Raw genomic sequence first — 18077 nt, forward strand, 5'->3', positions numbered from 1 at the left:
GTTTTTGGAAGAGCTCCTCGGCTCAGATGTTCTCCTGATACCAGGAGCAATTTTCGGCTGAAATTTCTCCGATTCGCTTAATTCTACGTGACTGTAGCATGTGAGCAAGCGATCACATGCTCTCTCTAGCAAACAGGCATGCAATAAAGCACACAGTATCAACGTCGCAAGCAGTCAATCAATCAGTCCCTGTTTTTGGAAGAGCTCCTCGTCTCAGATGTTCTCCTGATACCAGGAGCGGTTTTCGGCTGAAATTTCAGCGATTCGCTTAATTCTACGTGGCTGTAGCACGTAAGCAAGCGATCACATGCTCTCTCCAGCAAACAGGCATGCAATCAAGCACACAGTATCAACGTCGCAAGCAGTCAATCAATCAGTCGCTGTTTTTAGAAGAGCTCCTCGGCTCAGATGTTCTCCTGATACCAGGAGCAATTTTCGACTGAAATTTCTCCGATTCGCTTAATTCTAAGTGGCTGTAGCATGGAAGCAAGCGATCACACGCTCTCTCTAGCAAACAGGCATGCAATCAAGCACACAGTATCAACGTCGCAAGCAGTCAATCAATCAGTCCCTGTTTTTGGAAGAGCTCCTCGGCTCAGATGTTCTCCTGATACCAGGAGCAATTTTCGGCTGAAATTTCTCCGATTCGCTTAATTCTACGTGACTGTAGCATGTGAGCAAGCGATCACATGCTCTCTCTAGCAAACAGGCATGCAATAAAGCACACAGTATCAACGTCGCAAGCAGTCAATCAATCAGTCCCTGTTTTTGGAAGAGCTCCTCGTCTCAGATGTTCTCCTGATACCAGGAGCGGTTTTCGGCTGAAATTTCAGCGATTCGCTTAATTCTACGTGGCTGTAGCACGTAAGCAAGCGATCACATGCTCTCTCCAGCAAACAGGCATGCAATCAAGCACACAGTATCAACGTCGCAAGCAGTCAATCAATCAGTCGCTGTTTTTAGAAGAGCTCCTCGGCTCAGATGTTCTCCTGATACCAGGAGCAATTTTCGACTGAAATTTCTCCGATTCGCTTAATTCTAAGTGGCTGTAGCATGGAAGCAAGCGATCACACGCTCTCTCTAGCAAACAGGCATGCAATCAAGCACACAGTATCAACGTCGCAAGCAGTCAATCAATCAGTCCCTGTTTTTGGAAGAGCTCCTCGGCTCAGATGTTCTCCTGATACCAGGAGCAATTTTCGGCTGAAATTTCTCCGATTCGCTTAATTCTACGTGACTGTAGCATGTGAGCAAGCGATCACATGCTCTCTCTAGCAAACAGGCATGCAATAAAGCACACAGTATCAACGTCGCAAGCAGTCAATCAATCAGTCCCTGTTTTTGGAAGAGCTCCTCGTCTCAGATGTTCTCCTGATACCAGGAGCAATTTTCGGCTAAAATTTCTGCGATTCGCTTAATTCTACGTGGCTGTAGCACGTAAGCAAGCGATCACATGCTCTCTCCAGCAAACAGGCATGCAATCAAGCACACAGTATCAACGTCGCAAGCAGTCAATCAATCAGTCCCTGTTTTTGGAAGAGCTCCTCGGCTCAGATGTTCTCCTGATACCAGGAGCAATTTTCGGCTGAAATTTCTCCGATTCGCTTAATTCTACGTGACTGTAGCATGTGAGCAAGCGATCACATGCTCTCTCTAGCAAACAGGCATGCAATAAAGCACACAGTATCAACGTCGCAAGCAGTCAATCAATCAGTCCCTGTTTTTGGAAGAGCTCCTCGTCTTAGATGTTCTCCTGATACCAGGAGCAATTTTCGGCTAAAATTTCAGCGATTCGCTTAATTCTACGTGGCTGTAGCACGTAAGCAAGCGATCACATGCTCTCTCCAGCAAACAGGCATGCAATCAAGCACACAGTATCAACGTCGCAAGCAGTCAATCAATCAGTCCCTGTTTTTAGAAGAGCTCCTCGGCTCAGATGTTCTCCTGATACTAGGAGCAATTTTCGACTGAAATTTCTCCGATTCGCTTAATTCTAAGTGGCTGTAGCATGTAAGCAAGCGATCACACGCTCTCTCTAGCAAACAGGCATGCAATCAAGCACACAGTATCAACGTCGCAAGCAGTCAATCAATCAGTCCCTGTTTTTGGAAGAGCTCCTCGGCTCAGATGTTCTCCTGATACCAGGAGCAATTTTCGGCTGAAATTTCTCCGATTCGCTTAATTCTACGTGACTGTAGCATGTGAGCAAGCGATCACATGCTCTCTCTAGCAAACAGGCATGCAATAAAGCACACAGTATCAACGTCGCAAGCAGTCAATCAATCAGTCCCTGTTTTTGGAAGAGCTCCTCGTCTCAGATGTTCTCCTGATACCAGGAGCAATTTTCGGCTGAAATTTCTGCGATTCGCTTAATTCTACGTGGCTGTAGCACGTAAGCAAGCGATCACATGCTCTCTCCAGCAAACAGGCATGCAATCAAGCACACAGTATCAACGTCGCAAGCAGTCAATCAATCAGTCCCTGTTTTTGGAAGAGCTTCTCGGCTCAGATGTTCTCCTGATACCAGGAGCAATTTTCGGCTGAAATTTCTCCGATTCGCTTAATTCTACGTGGCTGTAGCATGTGAGCAAGCGATCACATGCTCTCTCTAGCAAACAGGCATGCAATAAAGCACACAGTATCAACGTCGCAAGCAGGCAATCAATCAGTCCCTGTTTTTGGAAGAGCTCCTTGTCTCAGATGTTCTCCTGATACCAGAAGCAATTTTCGGCTGAAATTTCAGCGATTCGCTTAATTCTACGTGGCTGTAGCACGTAAGCAAGCGATCACATGCTCTCTCCAGCAAACAGGCATGCAATCAAGCACACAGTATCAACGTCGCAAGCAGTCAATCAATCAGTCCCTGTTTTTAGAAGAGCTCCTCGGCTCAGATGTTCTCCTGATACCAGGAGCAATTTTCGACTGAAATTTCTCCGATTCGCTTAATTCTAAGTGGCTGTAGCATGTAAGCAAGCGATCACACGCTCTCTCTAGCAAACAGGCATGCAATCAAGCACACAGTATCAACGTCGCAAGCAGTCAATCAATCAGTCCCTGTTTTTGGAAGAGCTCCTCGGCTCAGATGTTCTCCTGATACCAGGAGCAATTTTCGGCTGAAATTTCTCCGATTCGCTTAATTCTACGTGGCTGTAGCATGTGAGCAAGCGATCACATGCTCTCTCTAGCAAACAGGCATGCAATAAAGCACACAGTATCAACGTCGCAAGCAGTCAATCAATCAGTCCCTGTTTTTGGAAGAGCTCCTTGTCTCAGATGTTCTCCTGATACCAGGAGCAATTTTCGGCTAAAATTTCTGCGATTCGCTTAATTCTACGTGGCTGTAGCACGTAAGCAAGCGATCACATGCTCTCTCCAGCAAACAGGCATGCAATCAAGCACACAGTATCAACGTCGCAAGCAGTCAATCAATCAGTCCCTGTTTTTGGAAGAGCTCCTCGGCTCAGATGTTCTCCTGATACCAGGAGCAATTTTCGGCTGAAATTTCTCCGATTCGCTTAATTCTACGTGACTGTAGCATGTGAGCAAGCGATCACATGCTCTCTCTAGCAAACAGGCATGCAATAAAGCACACAGTATCAACGTCGCAAGCAGTCAATCAATCAGTCCCTGTTTTTGGAAGAGCTCCTCGTCTTAGATGTTCTCCTGATACCAGGAGCAATTTTCGGCTAAAATTTCAGCGATTCGCTTAATTCTACGTGGCTGTAGCACGTAAGCAAGCGATCACATGCTCTCTCCAGCAAACAGGCATGCAATCAAGCACACAGTATCAACGTCGCAAGCAGTCAATCAATCAGTCCCTGTTTTTAGAAGAGCTCCTCGGCTCAGATGTTCTCCTGATACTAGGAGCAATTTTCGACTGAAATTTCTCCGATTCGCTTAATTCTAAGTGGCTGTAGCATGTAAGCAAGCGATCACACGCTCTCTCTAGCAAACAGGCATGCAATCAAGCACACAGTATCAACGTCGCAAGCAGTCAATCAATCAGTCCCTGTTTTTGGAAGAGCTCCTCGGCTCAGATGTTCTCCTGATACCAGGAGCAATTTTCGGCTGAAATTTCTCCGATTCGCTTAATTCTACGTGACTGTAGCATGTGAGCAAGCGATCACATGCTCTCTCTAGCAAACAGGCATGCAATAAAGCACACAGTATCAACGTCGCAAGCAGTCAATCAATCAGTCCCTGTTTTTGGAAGAGCTCCTCGTCTCAGATGTTCTCCTGATACCAGGAGCAATTTTCGGCTGAAATTTCTGCGATTCGCTTAATTCTACGTGGCTGTAGCACGTAAGCAAGCGATCACATGCTCTCTCCAGCAAACAGGCATGCAATCAAGCACACAGTATCAACGTCGCAAGCAGTCAATCAATCAGTCCCTGTTTTTGGAAGAGCTTCTCGGCTCAGATGTTCTCCTGATACCAGGAGCAATTTTCGGCTGAAATTTCTCCGATTCGCTTAATTCTACGTGGCTGTAGCATGTGAGCAAGCGATCACATGCTCTCTCTAGCAAACAGGCATGCAATAAAGCACACAGTATCAACGTCGCAAGCAGGCAATCAATCAGTCCCTGTTTTTGGAAGAGCTCCTTGTCTCAGATGTTCTCCTGATACCAGGAGCAATTTTCGGCTGAAATTTCTCCGATTCGCTTAATTATAGGTGGCTGTAGCATGTAAGCAAGCGATCACATGCTCTCTCTAGCAAACAGGCATGCAATCAAGCACACAGTATCAACGTCGCAAGCAGTCAATCAATCAGTCCCTGTTTCTAGAAGAGCTCCTCGGCTCAGATGTTCTCCTGATACCAGGAGCAATTTTCGACTGAAATTTCTCCGATTCGCTTAATTCTAAGTGGCTGTAGCATGTAAGCAAGCGATCACACGCTCTCTCTAGCAAACAGGCATGCAATCAAGCACACAGTATCAACGTCGCAAGCAGTCAATCAATCAGTCCCTGTTTTTGGAAGAGCTCCTCGGCTCAGATGTTCTCCTGATACCAGGAGCAATTTTCGGCTGAAATTTCTCCGATTCGCTTAATTCTACGTGGCTGTAGCATGTGAGCAAGCGATCACATGCTCTCTCTAGCAAACAGGCATGCAATAAAGCACACAGTATCAACGTCGCAAGCAGGCAATCAATCAGTCCCTGTTTTTGGAAGAGCTCCTTGTCTCAGATGTTCTCCTGATACCAGGAGCAATTTTCGGCTGAAATTTCTCCGATTCGCTTAATTATAGGTGGCTGTAGCATGTAAGCAAGCGATCACATGCTCTCTCTAGCAAACAGGCATGCAATCAAGCACACAGTATCAACGTCGCAAGCAGTCAATCAATCAGTCCCTGTTTTTGGAAGAGCTCCTCGGCTCAGATGTTCTCCTGATACCAGGAGCAATTTTCGGCTGAAATTTCTCCGATTCGCTTAATTCTACGTGGCTGTAGCATGTGAGCAAGCGATCACATGCTCTCTCTAGCAAACAGGCATGCAATAAAGCACACAGTATCAACGTCGCAAGCAGGCAATCAATCAGTCCCTGTTTTTGGAAGAGCTCCTTGTCTCAGATGTTCTCCTGATACCAGGAGCAATTTTCGGCTGAAATTTCTCCGATTCGCTTAATTATAGGTGGCTGTAGCATGTAAGCAAGCGATCACATGCTCTCTCTAGCAAACAGGCATGCAATCAAGCACACAGTATCAACGTCGCAAGCAGTCAATCAATCAGTCCCTGTTTTTAGAAGAGCTCCTCGGCTCAGATGTTCTCCTGATACCAGGAGCAATTTTCGACTGAAATTTCTCCGATTCGCTTAATTCTAAGTGGCTGTAGCATGTAAGCAAGCGATCACACGCTCTCTCTAGCAAACAGGCATGCAATCAAGCACACAGTATCAACGTCGCAAGCAGTCAATCAATCAGTCCCTGTTTTTGGAAGAGCTCCTCGGCTCAGATGTTCTCCTGATACCAGGAGCAATTTTCGGCTGAAATTTCTCCGATTCGCTTAATTCTACGTGGCTGTAGCATGTGAGCAAGCGATCACATGCTCTCTCTAGCAAACAGGCATGCAATAAAGCACACAGTATCAACGTCGCAAGCAGGCAATCAATCAGTCCCTGTTTTTGGAAGAGCTCCTTGTCTCAGATGTTCTCCTGATACCAGGAGCAATTTTCGGCTGAAATTTCTCCGATTCGCTTAATTATAGGTGGCTGTAGCATGTAAGCAAGCGATCACATGCTCTCTCTAGCAAACAGGCATGCAATCAAGCACACAGTATCAACGTGGCAAGCAGTCAATCAATCAGTCCCTGTTTTTAGAAGAGCTCCTCGGCTCAGATGTTCTCCTGATACCAGGAGCAATTTTCGACTGAAATTTCTCCGATTCGCTTAATTCTAAGTGGCTGTAGCATGTAAGCAAGCGATCACACGCTCTCTCTAGCAAACAGGCATGCAATCAAGCACACAGTATCAACGTCGCAAGCAGTCAATCAATCAGTCCCTGTTTTTGGAAGAGCTCCTCGGCTCAGATGTTCTCCTGATACCAGGAGCAATTTTCGGCTGAAATTTCTCCGATTCGCTTAATTATAGGTGGCTGTAGCATGTAAGCAAGCGATCACATGCTCTCTCTAGCAAACAGGCATGCAATCAAGCACACAGTATCAACGTCGCAAGCAGTCAATCAATCAGTCCCTGTTTTTAGAAGAGCTCCTCGGTTCAGATGTTCTCCTGATACCAGGAGCAATTTTCGACTGAAATTTCTCCGATTCGCTCAATTCTAAGTGGCTGTAGCATGTAAGCAAGCGATCACACGCTCTCTCTAGCAAACAGACATGCAATCAAGCACACAGTATCAACGTCGCAAGCAGTCAATCAATCAGTCCCTGTTTTTGGAAGAGCTCCTCGGCTCAGATGTTCTCCTGATACCAGGAGCAATTTTCGGCTGAAATTTCTCCGATTCGCTTAATTCTACGTGACTGTAGCATGTGAGCAAGCGATCACATGCTCTCTCTAGCAAACAGGCATGCAATAAAGCACACAGTATCAACGTCGCAAGCAGTCAATCAATCAGTCCCTGTTTTTGGAAGAGCTCCTCGTCTCAGATGTTCTCCTGATACCAGGAGCAATTTTCGGCTGAAATTTCAGCGATTCGCTTAATTCTACGTGGCTGTAGCACGTAAGCAAGCGATCACATGCTCTCTCCAGCAAACAGGCATGCAATCAAGCACACAGTATCAACGTCGCAAGCAGTCAATCAATCAGTCCCTGTTTTTAGAAGAGCTCCTCGGCTCAGATGTTCTCCTGATACCAGGAGCAATTTTCGACTGAAATTTCTCCGATTCGCTCAATTCTAAGTGGCTGTAGCATGTAAGCAAGCGATCACACGCTCTCTCTAGCAAACAGGCATGCAATCAAGCACACAGTATCAACGTCGCAAGCAGTCAATCAATCAGTCCCTGTTTTTGGAAGAGCTCCTCGGCTCAGATGTTCTCCTGATACCAGGAGCAATTTTCGGCTGAAATTTCTCCGATTCGCTTAATTCTACGTGACTGTAGCATGTGAGCAAGCGATCACATGCTCTCTCTAGCAAACAGGCATGCAATAAAGCACACAGTATCAACGTCGCAAGCAGTCAATCAATCAGTCCCTGTTTTTGGAAGAGCTCCTCGTCTCAGATGTTCTCCTGATACCAGGAGCAATTTTCGGCTAAAATTTCTGCGATTCGCTTAATTCTACGTGGCTGTAGCACGTAAGCAAGCGATCACATGCTCTCTCCAGCAAACAGGCATGCAATCAAGCACACAGTATCAACGTCGCAAGCAGTCAATCAATCAGTCCCTGTTTTTGGAAGAGCTCCTCGGCTCAGATGTTTTCCTGATACCAGGAGCAATTTTCGGCTGAAATTTCTCCGATTCGCTCAATTCTACGTGACTGTAGCATGTGAGCAAGCGATCACATGCTCTCTCTAGCAAACAGGCATGCAATAAAGCACACAGTATCAACGTCGCAAGCAGTCAATCAATCAGTCCCTGTTTTTGGAAGAGCTCCTCGTCTTAGATGTTCTCCTGATACCAGGAGCAATTTTCGGCTGAAATTTCAGCGATTCGCTTAATTCTACGTGGCTGTAGCACGTAAGCAAGCGATCACATGCTCTCTCCAGCAAACAGGCATGCAATCAAGCACACAGTATCAACGTCGCAAGCAGTCAATCAATCAGTCCCTGTTTTCAGAAGAGCTCCTCGGCTCAGATGTTCTCCTGATACCAGGAGCAATTTTCGACTGAAATTTCTCCGATTCGCTTAATTCTAAGTGGCTGTAGCATGTAAGCAAGCGATCACACGCTCTCTCTAGCAAACAGGCATGCAATCAAGCACACAGTATCAACGTCGCAAGCAGTCAATCAATCAGTCCCTGTTTTTGGAAGAGCTCCTCGGCTCAGATGTTCTCCTGATACCAGGAGCAATTTTCGGCTGAAATTTCTCCGATTCGCTTAATTCTACGTGACTGTAGCATGTGAGCAAGCGATCACATGCTCTCTCTAGCAAACAGGCATGCAATAAAGCACACAGTATCAACGTCGCAAGCAGTCAATCAATCAGTCCCTGTTTTTGGAAGAGCTCCTCGTCTCAGATGTTCTCCTGATACCAGGAGCAATTTTCGGCTGAAATTTCTGCGATTCGCTTAATTCTACGTGGCTGTAGCACGTAAGCAAGCGATCACATGCTCTCTCCAGCAAACAGGCATGCAATCAAGCACACAGTATCAACGTCGCAAGCAGTCAATCAATCAGTCCCTGTTTTTGGAAGAGCTTCTCGGCTCAGATGTTCTCCTGATACCAGGAGCAATTTTCGGCTGAAATTTCTCCGATTCGCTTAATTATAGGTGGCTGTAGCATGTAAGCAAGCGATCACATGCTCTCTCTAGCGAACAGGCATGCAATCAAGCACACAGTATCAACGTCGCAAGCAGTCAATCAATCAGTCCCTGTTTTTAGAAGAGCTTCTCGGCTCAGATGTTCTCCTGATACCAGGAGCAATTTTCGACTGAAATTTCTCCGATTCGCTTAATTCTAAGTGGCTGTAGCATGTAAGCAAGCGATCACACGCTCTCTCTAGCAAACAGGCATGCAATCAAGCACACAGTATCAACGTCGCAAGCAGTCAATCAATCAGTCCCTGTTTTTGGAAGAGCTCCTCGGCTCAGATGTTCTCCTGATACCAGGAGCAATTTTCGGCTGAAATTTCTCCGATTCGCTTAATTCTACGTGACTGTAGCATGTGAGCAAGCGATCACATGCTCTCTCTAGCAAACAGGCATGCAATAAAGCACACAGTATCAACGTCGCAAGCAGTCAATCAATCAGTCCCTGTTTTTGGAAGAGCTCCTCGTCTCAGATGTTCTCCTGATACCAGGAGCAATTTTCGGCTGAAATTTCAGCGATTCGCTTAATTCTACGTGGCTGTAGCACGTAAGCAAGCGATCACATGCTCTCTCCAGCAAACAGGCATGCAATCAAGCACACAGTATCAACGTCGCAAGCAGTCAATCAATCAGTCCCTGTTTTTAGAAGAGCTCCTCGGCTCAGATGTTCTCCTGATACCAGGAGCAATTTTCGACTGAAATTTCTCCGATTCGCTTAATTCTAAGTGGCTGTAGCATGTAAGCAAGCGATCACACGCTCTCTCTAGCAAACAGGCATGCAATCAAGCACACAGTATCAACGTCGCGAGCAGTCAATCAATCAGTCCCTGTTTTTGGAAGAGCTCCTCGGCTCAGATGTTCTCCTGATACCAGGAGCAATTTTCGGCTGAAATTTCTGCGATTCGCCTTATTCTACGTGGCTGTAGCACGTAAGCAAGCGATCACATGCTCTCTCCAGCAAACAGGCATGCAATCAAGCACACAGTATCAACGTCGCAAGCAGTCAATCAATCAGTCCCTGTTTTTGGAAGAGCTCCTCGGCGCAGATGTTCTCCTGATACCATTAGCAATTTTCGGCTGAAATTTCTCCGATTCGCTTAATTCTACGTGACTGTAGCATGTGAGCAAGCGATCACATGCTCTCTCTAGCAAACAGGCATGCAATAAAGCACACAGTATCAACGTCGCAAGCAGTCAATCAATCAGTCCCTGTTTTTGGAAGAGCTCCTCGTCTCAGATGTTCTCCTGATACCAGGAGCAATTTTCGGCTGAAATTTCAGCGATTCGCTTAATTCTACGTGGCTGTAGCACGTAAGCAAGCGATCACATGCTCTCTCCAGCAAACGGGCATGCAATCAAGCACACAGTATCAACGTCGCAAGCAGTCAATCAATCAGTCCCTGTTTTTAGAAGAGCTCCTCGGCTCAGATGTTCTCCTGATACCAGGAGCAATTTTCGACTGAAATTTCTCCGATTCGCTTAATTCTAAGTGGCTGTAGCATGTAAGCAAGCGATCACACGCTCTCTCTAGCAAACAGGCATGCAATCAAGCACACAGTATCAACGTCGCAAGCAGTCAATCAATCAGTCCCTGTTTTTGGAAGAGCTCCTCGGCTCAGATGTTCTCCTGATACCAGGAGCAATTTTCGGCTGAAATTTCTCCGATTCGCTTAATTCTACGTGGCTGTAGCATGTAAGCAAGCGATCACATGCTCTCTCTAGCAAACAGGCATGCAATCAAGCACACAGTATCAACGTCGCAAGCAGTCAATCAATCAGTCCCTGTTTTTGGAAGAGCTCCTCGGCTCAGATGTTCTCCTGATACCAGGAGCAATTTTCGGCTGAAATTTCTCCGATTCGCTTAATTCTACGTGGCTGTAGCATGTAAGCAAGCGATCACATGCTCTCTCTAGCAAACAGGCATGCAATCAAGCACACAGTATCAACGTCGCAAGCAGTCAATCAATCAGTCCCTGTTTTTGGAAGAGCTCCTCGGCTCAGATGTTCTCCTGATACCAGGAGCAATTTTCGGCTGAAATTTCTTCGATTCGCTCAATTGTAAGTGGGAGTTTTTATACGACCCACCTGTCCAAGATGTTCTCTGAATACTAGGAGCAGTTTTACGCTAAAGTTTCTCCGATTTGATTACTTAAAATTGGAAGTAAGTGTAAGCACTGTTTTCAATAGTAAGTCCATTGCAAGTTAAGGATATACCTTGTAAGGGAAGGAGTGAGATATTTTGTGGATAACTGAAACAACTATTCATGATTATCAAATTTCAATTTATTTCTGTGATTAATTTAACATATTCAATTCGTGTATTTTTATTAGTACTCCCAAGCTCATTTCACAAACTCCAGGTCATAATGTATGTTGTTTGTATATAATATTATATATCATATATAGCATACTATATTCAACTATAATACGTATTTCTGTATTCAATTTATAGTTACACATTCATGTACATACCATCATTACAATTATTCTTATTCTATTTTACATTTTCTAGATCCATGGATATTACACGTGTACGGTATAGTAATAACTTATACAGTTACACATTCATGTACATACCATCATTACAATTATTCTTATTCTATTTTACATTTTCTAGATCCATGGATATTACACGTGTACGGTATAGTAATAACTTATACAGTTACACATTCATGTATGTACCATTATTACAATCATTATTATTATATTTCACAATTTCTAGATCTACGGACATTACATGTGTACGGTATAGTAATAACTGGCAGTACAACTTTTAACAGTAATGGCAGTAATAACTTTTTTGGTCATTTTCGGAGCCGAAAATTTTTTGTTTCGGAATCGATTCGTATGACCATCTCTAGAGTAATTCGACGCTCAGGAACTCAGAAAACACCTTAAAAATAGCGTGATAGCAGCAGCAGAGAAATGACGACGAAAATCATGAGTTTTTCGCCTGTAACTTTTGACCTATCGCTCGCAGCGTAGTGGGACTGCGCCCAATCGATTTCTTCCGCAAAATTACGTCGGACCAGTGCCCTAAAGACTCATTCTCAGCACTTTTCAATGTTGTCGAAATTTTTGCCAAAAATCCAAAGGGATTAGTTCAGTTCAGTCTAGTTTAGTTTATTGTTACATGATTTTGTATACATCATTTTAGTGTCCCATTTCTCGAGTACGCGTGTTTGTCTGATTCATTGTGTATGTATGTATCTTTTCCTGGCTTTTCCATTATTCACCGATATGTACATGATGTAGTTTATTCTCTCAACGCGAGCATTTTCATGCTCGTGTGTAGCCAGGGTGGTTTTGGTGCCTCTTGTTTTCTTGTGATTTCATAATTGGTTATTCTGTTAGTGTGTTAGTTTTTCCTTCCCCTTCCATCCATTGTAGTCATTACTCCCTTGCCGAATAATCTATCTTCTTATGTTTCTTTTGTATGCATTTACGCATTTTTCACGTATACTTTGAGGTATCCGATTATATACAATGGCCGCAATATTTTTTTCACGTCTCTGTCCTCTGGTTGTGTGAGTTCTGATATACCTAAGATTATTCTTCTTCTTCTCTCGAGTGCTGTAGCATTAGATTTTTTTTGGCCGAAAAATCTTTTCTCTGAGAATCGATTCGTATGACGCTTTTTATACTTATTGGATGCTCACACTGACATCCGAACACTTGTACTAGGGCTGAGAATATGTGATAAAGACATAAAAAATATGTTAAACCTGAACTAAAACAACACTCCGTAGCTACGAATTCGTTATTTACCTTTCACGTTATCTTAAAAACCTTCCGCAAAGGTCCTACCCAGCCTTGCATACGAAATGTGCACTTCAATCGAACTGGATTTGAAATGCGCCAAACGTTATCTGTTCGCGAGAAACCGCAAGATCGCATAAATTTAAATCCTCTACCTTTACTTATACGCTGGGAATCGATGTGATTTCTATTTATTATCTGATTTCCACGTCATTTTGTCTCTGAAAATTTTGAAAGAAATTAGATATCTTATGGCGATTGCAAGTCACGATTGTTTTGCCTGCAATAGTTGTCGGTTATGAAGAACTTCTCTTACCGACGTGATCAGCCACTCGGTAGATAATACATGAAACTGCTAATACCCCCCAAACTCTCTGAACTCACCCAGAGACCCGTCGAACTGTGTCGAAGGAAAAATAACCCAGAGCTGTGAGTCTTTATATATCTCCAGTCGATGGCCGTGTTACGTCGTCTACACGGTGAATGAATGCAACCCGTACACTGTATAGTAGGAATCCGTGAAACGGGCGAACCAAACGTCAAAACGCGCACGGAAGAAAGTTCGTAATTTTTTGCCCGAGCGACAGCACACTATAAGGTTTCGAATAGATAACTGCCCGTTTGGGAAATATCGACGAAAGAAATCAGGCATAATGTCGGTTCATCGATACACCCACGCTGTTGTGTGTAGAATTCCCCTGTCGTTGAGAACTCGCGGCGAAGTAACGCTAGATGAAGCTAGAAAACAACACGAGACCTTCGTACGTGTGCTTCGCGACCTGGGACTCGACGTAGTCGAACTTCCACCCGACGAGGGATCACCGTTGTGTGCCTTCGTCGAGGATCTCGCCGTCGTCTGTAACGGCATCGCTCTAATCGCTCGACCCAACGAACCTTCTCGCACGAAAGAGGTAAGAAATACGATAAAACGCAAAGTTATACATTTAAGTATCAAGTTATATCATCCTGTGCAGTTGCAGCGAGACTTGCATGTACCTCTTCGTCGTATTGCAATACTGGGATATTATCTTTATACCTGAGATCTCGATCCGCCAAGCTTTATTCAAAACTCGCGTTGTTATCTCCACAGAGTTCAAATAATTTAACTTCTTAGAAGTGAAAGTGGATCTCTGTTAGTACTGCATAGTTGAAGTTAGTAGCGTTATTGTAACGATGCAATCTCAGGATTCTCTGATTCTCAATAAAGCAGAACAAAGCTACTCCTATTTTCCAAACTCATTTCTATAAAATTTAAACTTAAATTATTTATTCTTGAGTTATAATCACTTAATTTCTGAACTTTTGCCAACTAAGTTGATAAATCGAAACGTCAGGCATGTGTAATGTTAATAAAACATAAACATATTATGCTACTATGTAATACATGTAAGAATTCTAATATATCGTTCAACAAATGCTTTGAACATCTTCCAATAGATGTAAAATTCATCCTGCAATCTGCAGTATATTCTAACAGAAACAATTCAATCCATATCTGAACACACAATTTTGTAATTTCTATCTTTGCATTCATGTAACATGTTTCTGCAACACGTTTAATAAAATGTGTAACTATTCATACATTCGTCTTCATTTCAGAATGTTTACAATATTTTGGTACTATTTTCATTAAATAATAATACAGTAATTATGACTTTGTTCTCCTTATTAACATGATTATGTTGTGTTACAATATATAAGTCTTTTAGATCATACTTGAAACATATTTTTCTTTCACAAATCATTGTCATATATTAACCAGAGTGTTATTGTTTATAAAGCCGTTAAATTAATTTTCATTGGTGATTTACTTTCCTTGTAATAAAGTTTTCCTTTAATTACTTGCCAATTAACTGTATTATTTTGATAACGTGAACATTAATCTCTAAACAAATAATCAGCAACTTACAACGATATGTTATATGAACAAGTTAGTACAACACAAACTGGTTCAAACTTTTCTCTAGATGAATTACACACAAGGCATCGTTAAATTTTAGATTGAAACTATTCGAGCTGTTCTAAAAAAAGAACTAGACATTCCTCTTGTGGAAATTGCTGACCAAAATGCCAGGCTGGATGGAGGAGACGTTCTGTTTACAGGTAATGATGATGTAGTTTTCAATGTGTGAAGTTGTGTGATGGTAATACTGTGTAAATCAGTATTATGTTTATCACCTCATTTGTGTGATCTTTTATTCATAGGACGGGAATTTTTTGTGGGATTGTCACAATTCACAAACGAGGCTGGTGCTCGAGCAGTAGCTGCAGCATTCCCAGAGTACCCCTGTGTTCCCATCAAGGTCGGTGTTGACTTATTGAATAACATGTCATTAAGTCAGGATTACATCATACGTTTAAATATATCCGTGATATGCGTATCGTATTAAGCGACAAGTGTTTGTTTCATTCAATTTCTCATCTATTCAAGGTGGGTGATGGTGGCGAAGAGGTGATAGTGGAGAGTTTAACCTCAGCCCCACTTCAGGTCGGGATGCGCTAGTGTAGCTCTTAAATATGAAATATATTATGAAAGCCAAGCTCGTTATAATTGTCACGATTTTAAAAACACCTCTGATTTTTATTGTAAGCCATTGCGGAGAGATTTTCATTTCTTAAAGAGCATAGTTCGCTTTTTATATCCTTGAAATATGCATCAGACATAAGTCCAGTGTTGTACAAGATAATAATAATTATTATTATCTAAGTATAAATAGAATCATTCGTGATCAAATTAATCTACATAACACGAAAGATAATCAAAAAGATAATGATAGAAACGGAAAATTCTTAGTATGGTACACTGTTAATAATTTCTTTTCAAAAGACATTTCCAATCAGAGTCTTGACTACGAGTGATGTCGCATATGTTTCAGTAAGCTGTTTATCTTATGTTCATACCTTATGTAAAAAATACTTTATAATTTATATGAAAACAAGATGAAAATGGCAGAAGATTTATCTAGTTGAAGACGAAAGATGATCTTAGCTCTCATCATGTCTTTGAGATAGAAAAAATTAGGGGAATTTATTATCTTATATGATTATCGTAAAATCAGCTAGATAATGTACAAGAGTGGACATAATGTAATGAAGTGGAATTCCTAAAGAACAACCTGTAGTCCGGCACGTTACGCACGCAACATTAAATGCCACACAATTATGTAATTGATTCAATTATCACTTCACAAAGAGCACAGGCTACATTCGTCTGCATACCTTGTTAACACAGATTTTAGTAGAACGTTTTTTGCTACAGTAACATTTCGAGCTCGTTGTAAAATTACGTTTTTTGTCAAACAGCTACAAATTTGCAATATCTGCGCTTTTTATGATATTCTCATACACATATAGAAAAGCTTTTCTGTTTACATATCGCTTCGTACTGTATCACATTATGAACATAAACAGGAATCAGACAATGCATTTGAGTAAAGATATGCTGACCATATTCTTAACTGCGAATGCATAGTTCTTGATTTTTCACTTAATTAGTAGTAAATCTCAAACAGTTTCATGTACTCACGTTCGAATGTGGTTAAAACAATGTTTCAGGCGGCATTTAAACCTAATACTTCAAAACTTGATTAATCCTGATCCTTAAATTGATAAATCATTCAATATTGCTTGCAATCATCTTAACACTAATATTTCGATAAAGGTTGCAGAATCGAAGCGTTTGAAAGCTCTAGTTACTATGGCTGGTCCTGACGTTATCTGCGTGGGTGCAGGAAAGGAATCTCAAGAGGTTTTAAAGGTAAAACTATACGCTTATAATTTCTGTAAATAATAAATATTTTTTCTATAAGAACACGTGATAATGAGTGTGTTGATATAGCGAATTGAACGAGAGGCAACTTACACTTATCAAACGTTGACGGTGCCTGAAGATGCAGCAGCAAATGTTGTTTATGTCAACGGGACACTGATTCATCGTACAGAGGCCGAAATTCCAAAGTCATGCAGGGTTTTTGCTGAAAAGGTTGAGTTTCCTACAAAATTACTCCAAATATCTGAATTAGCCAAAGTGAGTTCTGGTCTTTCTTCGTGTTGCTTATTGGTCCGTAGACCAAGGCACATTCGTAGTATTTAAGCTCCATATGAAATTATGAATTTGCAAATAAGAAACGAATGAGTTTTCAGACCAGTATAATTATTCAGGAGTATTTCAAAATAAGTGAAACTCATTAAAAAATAATAATAATAATAATAATAATATATTATTAAAATATAGGCGGTCTCTGAGACCTGATAATATTTTAACATTCTCAATATTATAGAAACTATGGACCTTAATTAAAATTAATCAGAGACTTGAGATAATGAATGTAATCGTTACCATCAAAAGCAGAGAACACAAAATATTAAGTATATCAGATCTATAATATATTTAATATTAATATATTGATATTGATACGATATTGAAGAGTAATATATTCAAATGTCGAACATTTTTACTATAAAGAAAATATTGCATTTATTAATAACAGTACAATGTTATCGTCGATTTTTAAAGATTTTAACTATTGTTTTTATTTATATTTATTAAATAAGCTTTGCCTGACTGAAATGTATTAACTGACTTAGTGCTCATACGAAGTCTTGCAGGCAGCATTGCATTCTCATCTTTTAAAAATATTTAGCCACATATTTATTTGAAACCTGATCCAAGCAGCTTCTATACCAATTTTATTATATTATTAATCTTATACATTGTATTTATTTTTACTCGAATTAAGAGTTGCCACTATTTTTAAGTTCTAAGATTTCCCTAAATCTTGCCCATTTATCAGTAGTACTGTTTCAATTATCAAAAAACATAACATCCGGTAACTTATCCATTTAATAAAATTCCTCAACTTTTCCGAGGTTCTACGAATTTCAGACTGTATGTCAAACCTGATTCTTTATGCAAAAGAACAATTCAATTGTTACACACTACTATACTGATAACTATTGAAATTATTATTATTTCTGGAATAAGAATCTCACATAATTCTTACCAAGTTTTGGTTACCAAGTAATTATTAATAAGATAAATTTTGACTCATATATTGTTATATTTTATAATATTCAACTACACTTAAAATCTTGACGCAAATTTTCGTCATCATTTTAGAATCAGATAAAGTAGCTCATCTCATACTTTAAATATACTAAAAAATGAAAATATAAATCATGTTTCATCTCAGCAGGATGAAAGTGAAAAGCCACAAATTTATTAATATTCAATTTCTACTCTCTTATGACTCTTTACTAGTCACGTTAAGTCCTTTTCCTAATGCCCGATTCAACTGAGAATTTCTAGAGTAAATATGTATTTAGATTTAGATATTTGCTATTTAATACTTACATAATACCAGCACAACGCATACCATAAAGATGCTTGGCTCGATCGTACAACAG

At 41.3% G+C, this 18077-nt stretch overlaps 1 protein-coding gene across 2 annotated transcripts; it reads left to right on the plus strand.

The window, feature by feature from the left end:
- Nucleotides 1-13173: 13173 nt before the first annotated feature.
- Nucleotides 13174-16875, plus strand: LOC124414022 (N(G),N(G)-dimethylarginine dimethylaminohydrolase 1). 2 transcript variants are annotated; one of them, XM_046894880.1, is made up of 6 exons: nucleotides 13174-13582; nucleotides 14672-14774; nucleotides 14877-14974; nucleotides 15103-15159; nucleotides 16333-16428; nucleotides 16510-16875. In XM_046894880.1, the coding sequence occupies exons 1-6, from the start codon at nucleotides 13325-13327 to the stop codon at nucleotides 16762-16764; spliced, it is 867 nt and encodes a 288-aa protein (XP_046750836.1). In that variant the 5' UTR covers nucleotides 13174-13324; the 3' UTR covers nucleotides 16765-16875. The 2 variants fall into 2 exon arrangements, with proteins under 2 accessions (XP_046750836.1, XP_046750837.1); XM_046894881.1 differs by lacking the exon at nucleotides 15103-15159.
- The last annotated feature ends 1202 nt before the right edge of the window (nucleotides 16876-18077 follow it).

The sequence above is a fragment of the Diprion similis genome, chromosome 13 (genome assembly GCF_021155765.1).
Source record: "Diprion similis isolate iyDipSimi1 chromosome 13, iyDipSimi1.1, whole genome shotgun sequence".
NCBI lineage: Eukaryota > Metazoa > Arthropoda > Insecta > Hymenoptera > Diprionidae > Diprion > Diprion similis.